This window comes from Ictalurus furcatus, chromosome 5, assembly GCF_023375685.1.
Source record: "Ictalurus furcatus strain D&B chromosome 5, Billie_1.0, whole genome shotgun sequence".
Taxonomy (NCBI): Eukaryota; Metazoa; Chordata; class Actinopteri; order Siluriformes; family Ictaluridae; genus Ictalurus; species Ictalurus furcatus.
Genome location: NC_071259.1, coordinates 10,079,454 through 10,096,823, shown reverse-complemented (window position 1 = coordinate 10,096,823; position 17,370 = coordinate 10,079,454). Strand labels below are relative to the sequence as shown.

The window sequence follows — 17,370 nt, the reverse complement described above, 5'->3', positions numbered from 1 at the left end:
TGCCCATATAATGATGGCTACTTTACCTGAAAGGAGTTCCTTTGATGTCTGTGTAGTAGTAGTCATTATGCAGAACAAGCACTCGTCTCTGAAAACACACGTATAAACACACACATGGCACATTACAGTGTGCCATCCCACTTAAGTAAATTTCTGAACATAAGGCTGGATCTACAACACATACAGGAATAAGAAAGTACAGAACTACTAACTACAGAACACACCGTGTTTATGTTCTCTCACCCCTTTATCAACAGCTTTCTTAACTTCCATAGAGAAGGTTCCAGTTTTTCTGTTCACCATAGCATTGCGTAGCTGGAAAACACACACACACACACACACACACACACACACACACACACACAGACACTGACACTGATATAAAGGAATGCTGAATGAATATAAAGTAACATGAAAATGTGTCACGGAGCGAATAGAAATACAAATAAAGCACCAGAGATACTAATGATCAGACAGACATTTAATAGATTATATAATAAAGTTATAATATCTTGAATAATGAAAGACAACGTGATACGCATAATAAAATACTGACATTTAAATTCCAGTTTACACTTTAGGTTGAAAAGTGAATTAAACACAACTTAGCTTTCAATTAAAATCCAAGCTACAACAGCTAAATAATATTCTCCAAAAGCAACAATGAGGAAGGCATTTTATTGGGAAAAACAGGGCCAAAGAGGCAGGCCACCATCACACCTGCAAACAAACAAACAAACAAAAACACACCATATCCTCCTTGTCTTCCCATTCGACTTCAGAGAGATCAACACTGCTGTAGTTGGGCTTCCTCCTCTTTTTGCCTTCTTCATACTGAAAAGACACACATGCATGCATACGCACGCGCGCACACACACGCATATATAATTCTAAAGGGTTTTAAGCAGTGAAACGGTATTAACTGTTAAACAGTAAGTTAACCTATATGCAGTTAAACAGTATTATACTGTATATTACTCCATCAAGATGAGCCAAGTTACTGACACCACTTTTCTTTTACTGCAATGTTGAATGTGTTGAAATTTATTTACAAAATTTAAAATTACACTACCTAATTAGAGCACATTTTATCTAATAAAAGGAAATATTTATGTGGTGGGCAGTGGGATTGTGCAGTAGCTGTGGCAGTCAGGAAGAAAAGAATGCCTGGAGACGTATAGAGGGCCCTCTAGTGAAAGTATGTAGTACAGCAGGTAAGCATAATCTAGTGTTGCAGTATTGGCATTCAGAAAAAGGGGCATATTTTATAAATATACATGCACATATTGTTACTGGTGAGAGATCCTACATAATTTGGGCATAATCTATGTTTTTCCCAGTGATGGACTTTTTTTTGTCCAGAGTCCAGCAGAGTTTGAGAATTTCCATGCTCTAGCACAACTGATATAAGGCAGCAATATGGGAGACAGTGGACCACATTTGGACAACACTTACTTGAAAATAGTCCAGAAACTCTTGCATTATGACTACCATAAAAAATCAGAATCTTTCAAAATACATGACTAACAATTCACTGTCAGGTGACCTGAAACTATTTTTTTTTTACTTGGTAAAAGTATCTGGTATCCTCAAATCAATTTAGAGCTGAAAGAAATTATTGAATACAATGAAAAAGTATAAGTTGTACATAGAATTTGTAGAACATTATCTATAATAATATATCAAGAGACTTGAATATTCACTGGGAACACTACAAATGACTGATACCCCAATATTTCACAATATGGTAAATATGGAACAATGGGAATCATAGCTTAGGTTTGAAAAGTAGAGATCATCAAACTGGGCTGGACTGAAGACACACAAGAACTGACTAGATTTCTGGATACTTTAGTGACAGGTGTTCTATTGTGGTTGAATTTATTGACAATCTTGTGAAATAGCCAATAAAATGCACCTTGGTTCTGTAGTGTATTAAAGACTTAATTGAATTCAAGTGGCATTTTAATCTCTTCCACTTCTAGACATTAATTCTAGATAAATATGACTGAGTTTTCACAGTTTTACACAAGCAAATCTGTAAGCAGGGAAAACAATGTCATTTAATCAACAATGTCACCAATTAGCCATTGGAGTATTTGTTATTCAGCGCTTGAGCTTGGATTAAAATGGCTGTCAAGGACATTTCACCCTCATAGTTACTAGGGCAGTGGTGGCTTAGCGGTTAAGGTTCTGGGTTACTGATCGGAAGGTTGGGGGTACAAGCCCCAGCACTCCCAAGCTGCCATTGTTGGGCCCTTGAGCAAGGCCCTTAACCCTCCCTACTCCAGGGGTGCTGTATCATGGCTGACCCTGCGCTCTGACCCCAACTTCCTGACAGGCTGGGGTATGCGAAGAAAACAATTTCACTGTGCTCACTGTTCTCTACTGTATATGTGACCAATAAAGACTCATTATCATTTACTGTGTAGGCTGTACACATTGACAATGAATCTCTTCCTGTACAAACCACCTCATTCTGCTCCTCTCTCTTTTGCTAATATTTTCTTCTCAGTTTGTCTGCCCTCATGGACAGGCATAGCCATGGATGAAGAAAGCGCAAGCTGGCACCTGTAAGCATCCCCAAAATGTCCTGCGAAAAGAAACACAATCTTCCTTGCTCTGCTTTCCTCTCTTTCTTCATTGGAACCATTCCTGCACAGTCTGCCACCGTGTGCTTGGATGTGTGTGTGCAGCAATGTATGTAACTCTGCATGATGGAATTTGTAATATTTTGTTCATACAGCTCAGATGAGGTCAGCTATCCCTTAAACCGCTTTTGTTTTGCCTTAGCCGCTTTTAGCCCAGCACAATAATTACAGTGCAATTAAACCTTGGCCTGAATACAGCTTGGTGAGATCCCCACACACAGCATAATAGATCCAATCACTACCATTCACAATCATCAACTCATGTTTGTAATTCATTCATATACCGGACACTCATGAAATCCCTTAAATTAGCCCCTTATTACAGTGTTCTTGATAGTGTTGTGCAATAACAATAAAGCCACTGCACTATAATTTCAATCCCTAAGTCCTAATTTACACAAAAGTCTTGATCAATGATTTATTATTATATTATATAATTATTATGTTAAAGGGCTATGGCTTGGTATGCCTTTCTCAAGGTGTTAAGCACATTCACAACACAAGGTTCCCCCAAGGTATGGCTTTATTTTTGTGCACTTATTTTGCACTGATTGCCTTTTGTTTACTTGGTTTTTTTTTGTTTGTTTGTTTTTGTACTTAATTGTATTAATGTTTAAAAGTTTATTTTTGCCCCTTGCAATCTTTTGAATTACTTCTTGGTTTTCTGAACTGATTTGTCTCTAGGTTTGAAAATTTTGTTGTAGACTCGACTACTCTAACCTAGGTACAAATCAATTATAGTCTCTAGTTTTTCGTAATGAGTACTTCCTGATTCTCTAGGTGCTTTCAGATGACTGCATGTTTGGTTAGTAACTCTGGATAAAAGCATCTGCTAAATGGTTGTTGTTACTGTAAATTGAGGAAAAAAGAAATTAATTGGTAGTTAACCTGCCACACACCACATTCAAAAGCACCAAAGGTGCCACTACCCTTCATGTGTACATTTACAGTGGGTAATACAATTACACTGAATAATTAAAGGTTATTAGGGGTCCAAGCACCAAAGGTGGTGGAACCCTATTGTTTCTTCTTGAGTTTTGCTCATTCTTATTTTCTCCTCTAAAACAAATTGTGCAGATCAAACTGAGACGTGAAATTTGGTCAATTGTCAAAAAGATGTTTGAGATTTATAAACAATTGTGAAAGTTGTTTAGAACGGGGTTCCGTCTGCAAAGCTTGGTCATCAATAGAGGGAGTTCAGTTAAAATTTCTGCATCGCTGTGCAGAGAGGATTTGTTTTTGTGAGTGGATTTTTAATGACTTTTAAATTTGATTTAATTAATGATTTTAATGATTGTTATGATCATCTCTTTATTGTTCTAACTTGGCAAGAACTTCCCTGAGGCGATATTTGTGAAGAGTGCTTGGATTCTCCAGATACCACTTGGGACTATATTTACTTTGTTTGTAACTGCCATTTAAACAGATTGAGTCAAGACACACAAAAACTTGAAAACATAAAGAAAAGCCTGGAATCTGCATACTGGTGGTCCAGTGGTTTATGGGAATGATGATGTTAATGGTCCACATTTAATTTGTATCCCCAAGCAATGTAGTTACCACATTTGCGCCCACTTGTGTTTTAAATGCAATGTTATTAGGTATACCAAATGTAGTGGAAATCTCTCTCTCTCTTTCTCTCTCTCTCTCTCTCATACACACAGAGAGAGAGAGAGAGAGAGAGAGAGAGAGAGAGAGAGAGAGAGAGAGAGAGAGAGCGATGGAAACTATAAAAATAAGTTTTCTCATTACCAGAGGGCGCAGGTCTGGATGGGTCAAGATGTAGCCATTATTGGTAATAGCAAATGCATAGCCATGGATGCCCAGCTGTGAATTCACACATCAACACACAAACATACAGACACACACATCCAGTAAACATAATCAGGGGTATTTTAACATTTTATAATCAGCTATACATGACTCCTGTTCTGTTCTTCACTTTCTGTTCATTTCTCTTATCTTTTTAATATCCAAGCCCAATCAAGCTCTGTGCAATTTCCTGCTCCTTCTGATACTCCCCAAATCACAGTTTCCCACATCTGCGGTGCCCACAGACACACAAATAGAGACAATCAGATAGACAACCCCCTCCCCCCCCCACACGCACATACATGCACACACACAGAGTAAATGTCTCTCCTGATACGCTGGTGAATGGCATGACCCCCCCCCCCCAAATAATATGCTTTCAAATACCAGGAAAATTTTTAAAGCTGAATCCACTAATTTTCTCTTGAAGATATGTCCATAACTTAACTTCTCCATTCCTGCTACTTTAAATCGAATGATGCAAAACAGTCATTGCTGCAATTTTCCTGCCATTCTTTGTCTGAAAGGGAAAAGGGTTGGAACATTTGTTGGAGGGAAATGTAGAGGTTTAAAATAAGGACATGGTGCTTAGCATATCTTTATATATTCTAGATAGTAATCAGTGAGTCTGCACACATAAGCCCACCATCTACTATGAATGAAGAATGGGAAAAAACATGAATGCCACGCATACAGTGGCCTCCACTAATATTTGCACCCTTGGTAAACATGAGCAAAGAAGGCTGTGAAAAATTGTCTTTATTGTTTAACCTTTTGATTTGTTGTTTAAAATACTCTTATGGATATCAAACAATTGTAAAGAAAACACAGGTTTATAAAAAATATATATTTGTTAAATATAGGTGTGCAACAGTTATTGGCACCCTTTGAGTCAATACTTTGTGCTACATCCCTTTGCCAAGATAACAGATCGGAGTCTTTTTCTATGCCTGATGAGGTTGGAGAATACATGGCAAGGGACCTGAGACCATTCCTCCATACAGAATCTTTCGAGATCCTTCAAATTCAAGGTCCACACTTGTGGAGTCTCCTCTTCAGTTCAACCCAAATGTTTTCTATGGGTTTCAAGTCAAGGAACTGGGATGACCATGGCAGGACCTTGATTTTGGTCAGTAAACCATTTTTGTGTTGATTTTGATGTACGTTTTTGATCAATGTCCTGCTGGAAGATCCAACCACTGTCCATTTTAACCTTTCTGGCAGAAGCAGTCAGGTTTTCATTTAATATGGGCAGTGGTAGCTCAGTGGTTAAGACGTTGGGCTACTGCTTGGAATGTCAGGAGTTCAGACTCCAGCACCGCTAAGCTGTATAAATGAAATAAATGTAAACCGCTCTGCATAAGGGCGTCTGGCAAATGCTGTACGTGTAATATCTGTTGATATTTGAGTCCATGATGCCATGTATCCTAATAAAATGTTCAGATCCTCTGGCAGAAAAACAGCCCCAAAAATATTAAAGACCCACCACCACCATGTTTAATTATGGGAATGTCCATATGGCTACCTATCTGTGTGCGCCAAACCCACCTCTGTTGTTTATTGCCTAAAAGCTCTATTTTGGTTTCATCTGACCATAGAACCGGATCCTATTTGAAATTCCAATAGTGTCTGGCAAACCGAAGACGCTTGAGAGTTTGTTTTTGGGTGAGAGTAGAGGCTTTTGTCTTGAAACCCTTCGAAGCAACTTGTCGTTTTGTAGGTGACTTTAGTGATGTAGGTGATTGTAGTTTTGGAGAATTAGTGACCCCAAGACGCAACTAACTTCTGCAATTCTCCAGCTGTGATCCTTGGAGATCTTTTGGCCACTCAAACCATCATCTTCACAGTGCGTTGAGACAATATAGACACACGTCTTCTTCCAGGTTGTTTCATAACATTTCCAGTTGACTGGAACTTCTTAATTATTGCCCTGATGGTGGAAATGGGCATTTTCCCATGAGGTTCGGCATCAACTATGGTATTGAGGGCGCTCGCTATGGAATACTTCACCCAGCTCGGCTTTGCATTACATATAACAGTGTTCAGAAGGACTTTATTTCAGCGGAGGAAGCAGGAGACTATGTTAAACTCTTGATATCGGGGTGAACTGCATCACCTACACAGCGGCGTCTTTTTCGCTCTTCTTTTATTTTTATTTTTTGCACTCAGCCTTCCAGCTCTACAGTATTTGGATTTTTATTGAAGATATCGTCGTTGCATTACTTCGTCTAGATTTTGTGGACTCACTCCTCTTAAATGTACTTCGGTATTAATGTGGTTCTCTGTTTTGAGGCTCTGACTGGGTTAGAGTTTCTGTTTTTTTAATTGTATTAGTGTTTTTTCCTCGGCTTTATGTCCTACACTGTTATATTATTTTTTACAAGTCTTTAAAAGTTAAGGACATTATATTTGTTATTGTGCGCAGACTGTTTATCAGACTTGAAGTCGGTAGGGGTTTTTTCTCTTACTGGAACTTTTTGTCTTGGTAATTTTGTTGGTTAGTTCAGTGTACTCTCCGAGTTGTTTTCACATTGTGGACAACTTTTGGTTATTGTGGGAAACACTGCTGTCTCTTTTTTTTTTTTTATGGAGACTTTGGGTGTGTGTGTGTTTGAGGGATTGTGAGAGTAAACAAAACATGCCAATGCTTTGAAGAATGTGAACTGGAACAGAGTAATGTTAGTCAATTGCGAATCTGTCTTTAGAGGATTTAAACCTAATATGGTGAACAAATTATATGATAGAATTCAGGCAATTTTACTGGGGTTATCTCATACAGTGTGGCAAGTAATAATCTGGAAAGACCTTTGTAATATCACAGTCTAAAACTAGATTTATAGAGAAGCAAATCAGTAAATGAATCACATGAAAATGAATCACATGAAGATGAATCACATGTAAATGTATCATATGAAAATGAATAAATTAAAATGGAAATGGACATTTTCAATGCTTTTGCTATATTCTTATAGCAGTATATTGAAGGAAATATACTTCAAAAATATTTTTCTCATATTTCATAGGGGTGCAAATAATTGTTGCAGACCTATATTTAACAAAGAATTTTTTGTATAAACCTGTGTTGTGTTTGCAATTGTTTGATATCCATGAGAGCGGAGTATTTTTGTGATTTCTTTTAACAAAAGATCAAAAGTTTAAAAAATAAAGACAAATTTTCACAGTCTTCTTTGCTCATATTTACCAAAGGTGCCAATATAAGTGGAGAGCACTATATAGTACAGTGGGGTCCATAATTCCAAGAACTATTTTTAATTCACCATCCACTGTGCCATATACTGTATGAAATACCCTTTATCTTTATATGCAGTTCATACATGATGTTCCTTTGTTTATGCAATATGAAAGCGAAACTATTTGAATAATAACACACTGTTGTGAAAAAGTACATTATCACAAAGGCCCACTTGGTACTGGGTAACTTTTTTGCTTCAATAAATAATATTATAATTTAAAAACAGTATTTTGTGTTTACTCAGGTTGCCTTTGTTTTACTTTAGATTTTGTTTTATCTTAGATTTCTGAAACTATTTAGTATGAGGTATACACAAAAACGAAAGAAATCAGGAAATCACGCCTATTTATAGGCCTGCCGTTGTCAGGTGATGTGGCATTTCTCACGATGAGTGACTATAAAACCGCACCTGTAAACCATGTCATCAGTTCTATTTGTTTGAAGCAAAGACACAATTTACAGGCATAATCCAGTATGACAAAGCTAGGCAACGTCTCGTTCCCTTCTCAGGGAACAGGGTTGCATGCATAACCCAAACGTTCCCTTTCAAAGGAAACTCAAAGTTGTGTGAGCTTCATGCTGTGGGAATGAATATACCCACTCCGTCATACTGAGGGTATAGCCTGTTCAAAAAGGTCAGAGCCCGAGGGTCACTGCAAAGCCCTTGAGCCTGGGGTGGAATCCATGTCCAAACTGTAATACTGAATGAATGTGTGTGGCGTAGACCATCCTGCCGCAGCACACACATCCTGTAAGGGTACCCCTTTGGATAAAACCTTCGAGGAGGCGACCCCCCCTAGTGGAATGAGCCCTTATGTCCAGAGGTGCAGCGAGACCATGTGCCTCATAATCAATAGAGATAGCTTCCACTATCCAATTAGAGATGTGCTGCTTTGACACAGCATCACCTCTACTGTGATGGCCTAGGATATAGGACATAGGATATAGGACAAGGCCAGATTATATTCCTAAAGTGCCTACAACTGCTGCCCAGCCAGTATTGTTGCAGGCATTCTGCCCTCCTCCGTTCCTTACACCAGAACAAGAGAAATTGCACCTACTGTGTCTAGTAAGTGTTTGTACTTACGCCACTGGCTAATCCAGGGGCAAAGTCAAGGCAGGAAGGGGCAACAGAGATAGCTTGTAGATCTCCTACTCGCTTGAAAGATGTCAGGGCCAGCAGAAGAGCTACCTTTAGAGTTAGATGCTTCTCTGAGGATGACTCTAAGGGCTCAAATGGGGTGCCCGACAGACCTTCCAGGACCACAGAAATGTCCCAGGAAGGTATGTGTCGTCTGCAGATGGGCCTCAGCCATCTGACACCATGCATAAACCTTGATGTTAGAGAATGCTGCCCCACAAAGTTTCCATCAATAGGGACATGGCTGGCCAAAATGGTGGCCATGTAGACCCTAATTGTACAAGGAACCAACCCTGCTGAGAAACGTCCCTGAAAGAACTCCAGGACTGTAGGTATTACACATTTTACTAACTATGACTGATATTCCTCACACCACGAGACAAAAAATTGCCACTTTTTACAATTGTGCTCTAGCATTTAGCATGGTCTCTACAACCTCAGTTGAGAGACCGGAATTTATGAGCTGGTGCCCCTCAGGGGACAGACCCACAGTTTCCAAATTTCCTGCCGAGGCTGAACCCTCTGGCTTGAGACAATAGTTCCCTGTGAACAGAAATCTCCCAAGGAGTGCCGTCCAGAAGGGATATTATCCCCGGGCACCATATTCAAGCTGGCCAGTAAGGTGCTACTAGCAGCAGACGTAGACGGTCTTGGCATCTCTTTCTAGAACTCTCGCTAGAACTTGTGGCAGCAGAGCGATTGAACTTCGGGCTTTGTTTTGTGCTGACTACTGTGGTGAGCACACCTCTGAACCGGGGGTGGGGGTCAAGCTATGAACTGGACCCGGTAACCCTTTTCTATAGTGGACAGAACCCATGGAGACACATTTGGCATTAGTTTCCACACTGCCAGCTTGTCTTTTAGTGATAAACATTGGCTAGGGGGGTCCTACAGTAATAATTGGGGCCGACTGCCCTAACAACCTCTTGTCCTCCCTTTGCGGCCCATGAGGACCACTCCTGCTTTGCCTGCTTGTCACTGATAACAGTTCTTAAATCAGGACTACTAGCAGGCTGCGACTGCAGCCACCTGGTACCACTGGATTTCCTTGGGGGAAGCGGGCCACCACACTTGTCTTCTGTGCCTCCCTCACAGTAGCACTGGCCTGGGCTCCACTCGTGGAGGTTTTGCCTCCAGAAACCTGTCAGCAATGGCATTAACCGCACTGCCGAACAGACCAGAAGGTTCAACAGGGGCATCCAGATGGGAGACCTTATCTTTGTCCCCCATGCCTGAGAGTTTGAGCCATAGGTGACCCTCTGCCATGACCAAGTTACCCACTGAACGGCCATTATGACAGGCCGTTTGCTCGGTCGACCGAAGAGACAAATCCGTGGCCTGGCAAAGCTCCGCCACTGCCTCTGGCCCAATTCCCTCCTCACTCTCGAGCTCATTCAGCAGGTCTAGCATTATCATCCGTCCTAATGATCACTTCGAGCAGCTCTTTATAGGATTGAGAGCTGCTCTCCATTTTTAGTGCACTGGTTCCCTCTATGGCTCCTCAGAGTCAAAGAGGGTGGGTTGAGTCTCCATACCGGAAGGAGAAGTCACTACATTAGCTCCAAAACCAAGCAAAGAGCAAGAGATAGAGCAGCATTCATCTCTGGTTCCTCCTTCAGATCTATACAGGACCCCCAGGACCTGAGCTGGCTGGCTGCCCCAACAATGGCTGGCCCAGAGCCCTGAGGTTCTGAAACCCAACTCCCTTCGGATAAGAAGAGAGTGAGCCAAGAGAGGCGCTGCTTAATTGTGAAGCATTCCCAATGAGCGCAGTCAGCCCCCTCGAGGGCTGAACAGCATGCTCTACTCCCAAACACTTCACACAAAAAGTGTGTCCATGTCCCCTCCGTAATAAAATGAAGGCAGGGAGTAACACGCTTTCTGAACTCTCTACGGCTCATTCTGTTTAACAGGATAGTGACAGAAGAGAAAATATTTTTTTTTCTGATAATAGAGAGAAGCGAAGAGCTTTTAGGAATGTTCACACAGACAACCAGACAAATAAAGCTGATGACATGATTTAGAGGCGCCATTTTTTAGCCACGCGATGCGCAAAATGCCACGTTACCTGACCACGGCAGCCCTATAAATAGACGTGATTTTACACAGACTTCAGATACCGGTTGCAAGGGCATGAGGGCGCTTCCCACAACATGAAGCTCACGCAATGTTGAGTTCCCTTTGAAAGTGAACAATAATTTAGTCAATAATATATTAAATGATAACCTTTTAAGATGCTCTTTTCCTTAAACAAACTTAATGTACTGTATGTATATAATTTTGACTTAGTTATTGTACCTTGTACTTGGGGATAGTCTTTAAGAGCTCAGACACTGGAACATCTGTGCCAACCACACCAAGTAGAATTCCCTTATTCTTCTAAGACAGAAGCAGATAAAAATCAGACACATCACTAATACTCAAATATATTGAGATTGTGTCCAATTATTGAGTAGATAGATTTCATGATACAGTATGTAATAGAAGAAGACATTCACATAATTTCCAAAGTTAAATGATGTTATATGATTGCTCAGTAGTAATGGACTGAAAATCAGATCAATATATAATACAGTATATAATATATAATATAATATCAGACCAATATAAAACTCCCAAACTGTTACTTTGATTCATGTGAAAATTTATGATTTGTTTACTACATAAGTTAGTAGTGATGGAACAGCATTGCAGGGGTGGTTGTTAGCTTCATGTGAGATACAATTTATTTAAAAAAAGATAAGGATACTGGCTCAAAATGACTTGGAAAAATTTGGAACACACCAGATCAGTTAAAACAGTTAGAAGTAAAGGGCATTACGTTTAATCTGACACCCTTAACCTTGAAAAAATTGCGAAAAAAGTTTTAAAGGATGCCTGTTGAGTACCGAATTAAATTGATTGGGGGGAAAAGACTTAGGTCTTCATATTTTTAACAGTCTTCATATTTTTAACAGTCTTCATATTTTTAATCCATTTCAAATCATAAAGATATTTTAACTGTTGTTGTATTGTTGTGGATTATCATGGCCAGGATGGAAGTTAAAATTTTCCTTTTAATATGTAAAGTTTAACCAAAAACATTACCATATAAGAGCATACTATAAGGATAGCCACTGCAAATCCTGCTTCAGTGCCTCAAAGTGGCGCAGTGGTGACAATGGCTGTCTGATAGCTATGGTAGGCTATGGCTTAATGCCCTGGCTTTGTAGGGTTGCCATAGGTTTTACCATGCTACAAAGGTGTCAGACTATTTGATCCTAGCAATGATTAATTTTCTAGAGGTCAAAAAGTTAGCTAAACTGAAGAGGTATTGGCCTTCCCGCCCAGCCAGCGGGATGGCGACATTCAAAGGCTGAAACAGCACGAAGAAATGGGCCTCAGTACCCTGCGCGTTAATCGGGCCATTCCACGGCGGCGGGATGCAACTCGAGCGACGAGAGGCTGCTTAGAATCTCAGGTTCCAGATGGCCGCAAAGGAATAGGATTAACCTTGCCATATATACCTACAACTGCAGGTCTTTGGCAGGGGGGAACGGTTTGAACCACCTGATGGAGGAGAAGAAGAAGATCAGGTGCGATGTGTTAGGGTTGAGTGAGACCCATCAGAAGAAGGAAACAAGTTCGCGGTGGAAGGACGGAAGTGCTGTAAGATTCGGGAAAGTGGACAGTGCCAGATCAGTTGGCGGTATCGGGTTCATCGTAAGCAAGGAATGGGATTCGAAGGTCGCCTCTTGCCAGTTTATTTCATCACAGATCGGGGTGCTGAACGTGAACCTCTCTGGGAAGGCCAGCCTTAAGATCGTCCAGACCTACGCTCCCACGAGTGCCAGCGACGACGATGAAGTGGAGGAATTCTATCGCCAGCTAGACAAAATGCTAGCTGTGAAATCCACATACACTGTCGTGATGGGAGACTTCAACGCAAAGGTCGGACAAGGGTGGCAAGGAGAAACGTATATCAGAAGGTTCGGATTGGGTGAAAGGAATGAGAGAGGAGAGCGTTTGGTCACCATGGCAGAGGCGAGACGGCTTTACATCGGCAACAGCCTATTCTGGAAGAAGCAGGAGAAGAGAGGGACCTGGATATCCCCAAATGCTGAGCATCGCAATGAGATCAACTATATACTGGTCGACAAGCGGCACATCTTGGAGAACGTCTCCGTCATAGCACCATTTAACACCGGCAGCGATCACCGCCTACTGAGGGCAAAGATCATTATAGACGGGATGAGGGAGAAGAAGGCACTGCACTTGGCATCGAAGTAAGAACGCGTGAAGGTCTACGACAAGACATGGCTGCAGGAAGCCATCAAGCAGGAAACCTGGCATCAAATTGACTAAATGGTTACGGACTACGAATCCCTGATAAGGAAATTGCATGAGTGCTTGAGGAAGGCTAAGGAGGTGTGCCCGAGGGAGCAGAATGGAATAATCTTGGAGGAAACTAAGAAACTGCTGGAGAAGAGGAAAAACATGAAGAGGACTGCAGAAGATCACCTCGAATATTCCCTTCTCAGCAGAGTGATACGTCAACATCTGAAGAGAGAATTTGAGAAATACTGGATGGAAAGGCTCCTGAAGACCGTAGAGGAAAGGAAGAGCCTCAAGAAATGTGAAAGGGACATGGCACTATATAGATCAGAGGTGACGACATTCAAGAACACAGCTGGCGTACCGGTCAGCGATAAAAGTGAGGTGGAAAAGATCTGTAAAGACTTCTACACCAAGCTTTTTAAATCAGCCGGGAATACACGGCCGTTGGCGTCATCTCAAAAGAAAGAAAAAGTGCCACCCATTCTTGTCAGTGAGGTTGAACGAGCCGTCAATTTGATGATTAGCGGGAAAGCACCAGGGAAAGATGGCATAACATCTGAGATGCTGAAGTCAGGCGGAGAGCAGCTCTGGAAAATCCTCCCCAAGCGATTCTCTCACTATCTGGATGAGGGAAAAATACCCTCACAATGGAAAGAGTCGAATACCATCCTGCTATACAAAAAGAGCGATAGAGAAGACCTGAAGAACTCATATGCCTCTTGTCTCATGTGTACAAGCTGTTCACGAAGGTAATCCTGAACAGATTATCACAACATCTAGATGAACAGCAACCAAGAGAGCAAGCAGGCTTCCGGAAAAACTATAGCACGATAGATCACATTCACTCTGACCCAATTGCTTGAGCGAGCGGAAGAGTACAGGATGCCTCTGTGCGTCACGTTCGTAGACTACGAGAAGGCCTTCGACAGTGTCGAGATAAATGCAGTGCTGAACTCGCTGGAGAGGCAAGGGGTCGAGGCGCAGTACATCCAAATGCTCCAAGAAGCAAATTCTGGATGTACGACTGACATAGCTCTGCTATCATCACCCGTAAAAGTATCAGTTGAAAAAGGTGTTAAGCAAGGAGACACCATCTCTCCAAAACTATTCACCGCCTGTCTCAAGCAGATCAACAGAGACGTCGACTGGCAAGGTGGGGTGAACATCAACGGCGAGCTACTGACTCACCTACGTTTTGCTGATGACTAACGTGGATGAGGAAGGCACAATCCAGGAATGCGTGCTGTGACCGGCGGTGCCAAATCGACACCCGACAGACTGGTTGGTCAAGGTGACTATAAGAATTATTACTTTTTATTGTAATCAATTTCAACCACACACCTACACTAGACAGTGGAGCTTGCTGTAGGCACATAGTGTAGGTAAAATATTGTCCATGAAAATGTGCAGATAGACTCCATTACTATTTTCTCAAAAACTGGCAACAAAATTTTCACATTTTTTTTCTATAATAAGTTTGGTTATACAAAATGGTTTTTTCAAGTAAGGAGATTTCAACTAAGTTCCAAACAAAGCAAACAAGGCAAGTCAAGTTTGTACCCAAAATGATGCATTATTTATTTAGTACTCACTGTCTCATTCTTTGTGCTGAATACAGGCATAGCCACTGTGGTCATCAATACAGGCCCCTGACTGTCTTCCAACTAAAAAAAGAGCAAGATAAAGAGGAAATACATAAAAATGTCTGTGTAATCTACAATGGAAAGAGAAATTGGAGCACATACTGTACATATACCTGTAGATATTAAGGTGGACAAAAAGGGGGTTTGAATAACTAAAAAAAAAAAAAAAGATACATTAAAGATATATTAGATGTCCTAATCAATCTTAAAATTAGTTGCACACAGACCAAATGCTGAAAAAGGCTAATATAGACCATGTGGTACAAAACAAACAAACTTTACACTTTACAAAACATTCAATTTAAAGTTTTTATAATCAATAAATCATTGTAAATTTTTTTAATAAAAGTAATCCCAGGTGTGATACTAAATATAAAAAGTGGATCAATAATTATGCTTTATTGGAGCTATTACGAAACCAGCCTTCCCCAAATAGCACAGTAACCACTCTGGCTCATGACTGGATCAATAAAAGCAATGCAGCATGGACCCACACTAATGAGCCTGGTTAAACATAGAGATTATGTGACTGGCTTTATCACTGATGCCCTGAAATTGATATACTATATAAAAGAAATACACACAAAGCATCTTTATTGTGGCTGTCCAAAAACTGTAGAATACTCTAACTGTCCATCTTTGTACTTCCCTGTATGCAGATCTAAACTAAAAATACATCTTTCTGCCTTGTTTTTTTTCTACTCACCTAATGACTCATTTGCATCTGTCTTACTGTACCCTCTACTTTTTAGTGGGCTTATATGTGCATCAATGTTGGACAAAGCCATAGTGAGTTAAAACATTACAAATTTCTTCACAACGAAGGAGGGTATACTGAAGGAGGAGAAAGTGTATGCCTGTTGAGAAACAACTATGGATCCATAATTCAATACTCTGGTGTGGTCTCAGACGTGAACAAGGCACAGCTGCTAGAGACTCTGGGTAATTAGTGTGTAATGGCTGATGCTGGTTCAGAAAAGAGTTTCATTATATTAGATTCACCTGAAAGAAATGAGTGTCTGGATCTTTCTCAGTCTAACACACACATATAAGTGCATACAAAGACTCAAATTAACTGCAAAACTAAAACTAAAACAAGGGTTAACTGACTTTGTAGGTGTATGACCTCTAGTAGGTCAGAGTCACATAATCGTAATAATATGACCTGGCCAGCCAAATGAGGTTAATTTGAAAATTAAACAGATGATGCTCTGGAGGTACCTGCCAGTTGGTGGTAACATCAACAGGATATCATGCTGTATAACACTGTTACACTGTAAAGGTTTTGAGAGTTATCTTTGCATTGTAATAAGCTTATGTGGTATAACAATATTATCATCCCTACATGATATTACATTGGCCCAATATCCAGTAATGTTTATTACTGATTCTATTACATTACCAGAGCAATCTTTTTCTCCTCAATAAAACAAAAGATGAGCAAATATGTATGTGAATCTGGAATGATCTGCGCATGTGTTCATTAATGTGAAATGAAATCTATCAATATACAGTATGTTCAACTTAGCTAACACTTTCTTCCACTCTCGCACTCAACACTGAGTAGTACCAACAAAGAAAATGTTGGCCATGAAGATACTTATCAAGTTTCAAGATTATACCCAGATGCACTGCTGAGATATAGTGCCCTACACTAATGTTGGCACCCTTGGTAAATAGGAGCAAAGAAGGCTATGAAAAATTGACTTCATTGTTTAACATTTTGATCGTTGTTTTTTTTTTTTTTTTTTTAATAATCTGCTCTCATGGACATCAAACATTTGCAAACAAAACACAGGTTTATCACAAAAAAATAGTTAAATATAGGTGTGCAATGATTATTGGCTCCCTTTGAGTCAATACTGCTACCTCCCTTTGCCAAGATAACAACTCTGAGTCTTCTCCTATAATGCCTGATGAGGTTGGAGAATACATAGCAAGGGATCTGAGACCATTCCTCCATACAGAATCTCTCCAGATCCTTCAAATTGCGAGGTCCATGCTGATGGACTCTCATCTTCAGTTCACCCCACAGGTTTTCTATGGGTTTCAAGTCAGGGGACTGGGAAGGCCATGGCAGGACTTTGATTTTGTGGTCAGTAAACCATTATTGTGTTGATAGTGTTGTATGTTTTGGATCATTGCCCTGCTGGAAGATCCAACCACGGTCAATTTTAAGCTTTCTGGCAGATGCAGTGAGGTTTTCCAGGACCTCTGCCAGAAAGACAGACCCAAAACATTAGATACACCACCATATTTAACTGTAGACATGAGGTACTTTTCCATATGGCTACCTCTCTGTGTATGGCAAAATCAACTTTGGTGTTTATTGCCAAAAAGCTGTATTTTGGTTTCATTTGACCACAGAACCCGATCCCATTTGAAGTTCCAGTAGTGTCTGGTAAATTGAAGATGCTTGAGTTTGTTTTTGGTGATGTAGGTGACTTCGTATTGTAGTTTTGGGGACTTTCTGACCCCAAGACGCAACTAACTTCCGCAATTCTCCAGCTGTGATCCTTGGAGAATTTTATATATTTTATTTTATATATATCT

General features: G+C 40.5%; 1 protein-coding gene across 1 annotated transcript in view; it reads right to left on the bottom strand.

Moving 5' to 3' along the window:
- cacna2d3a (calcium channel, voltage-dependent, alpha 2/delta subunit 3a) overlaps positions 1–17,370 on the bottom strand; it is a 418,100-nt gene that overhangs the window by 106,760 nt on the left and 293,970 nt on the right. The window contains exons 14-19 of the mRNA XM_053624733.1: positions 14,767–14,838; positions 11,156–11,236; positions 4,404–4,478; positions 751–834; positions 244–315; positions 27–88 (exon numbers count right to left, since the gene is read on the bottom strand). Coding sequence (XP_053480708.1) covers positions 27–88; positions 244–315; positions 751–834; positions 4,404–4,478; positions 11,156–11,236; positions 14,767–14,838 — 446 coding nt within the window. The remainder of the gene's footprint in view (positions 1–26; positions 89–243; positions 316–750; positions 835–4,403; positions 4,479–11,155; positions 11,237–14,766; positions 14,839–17,370) is intronic.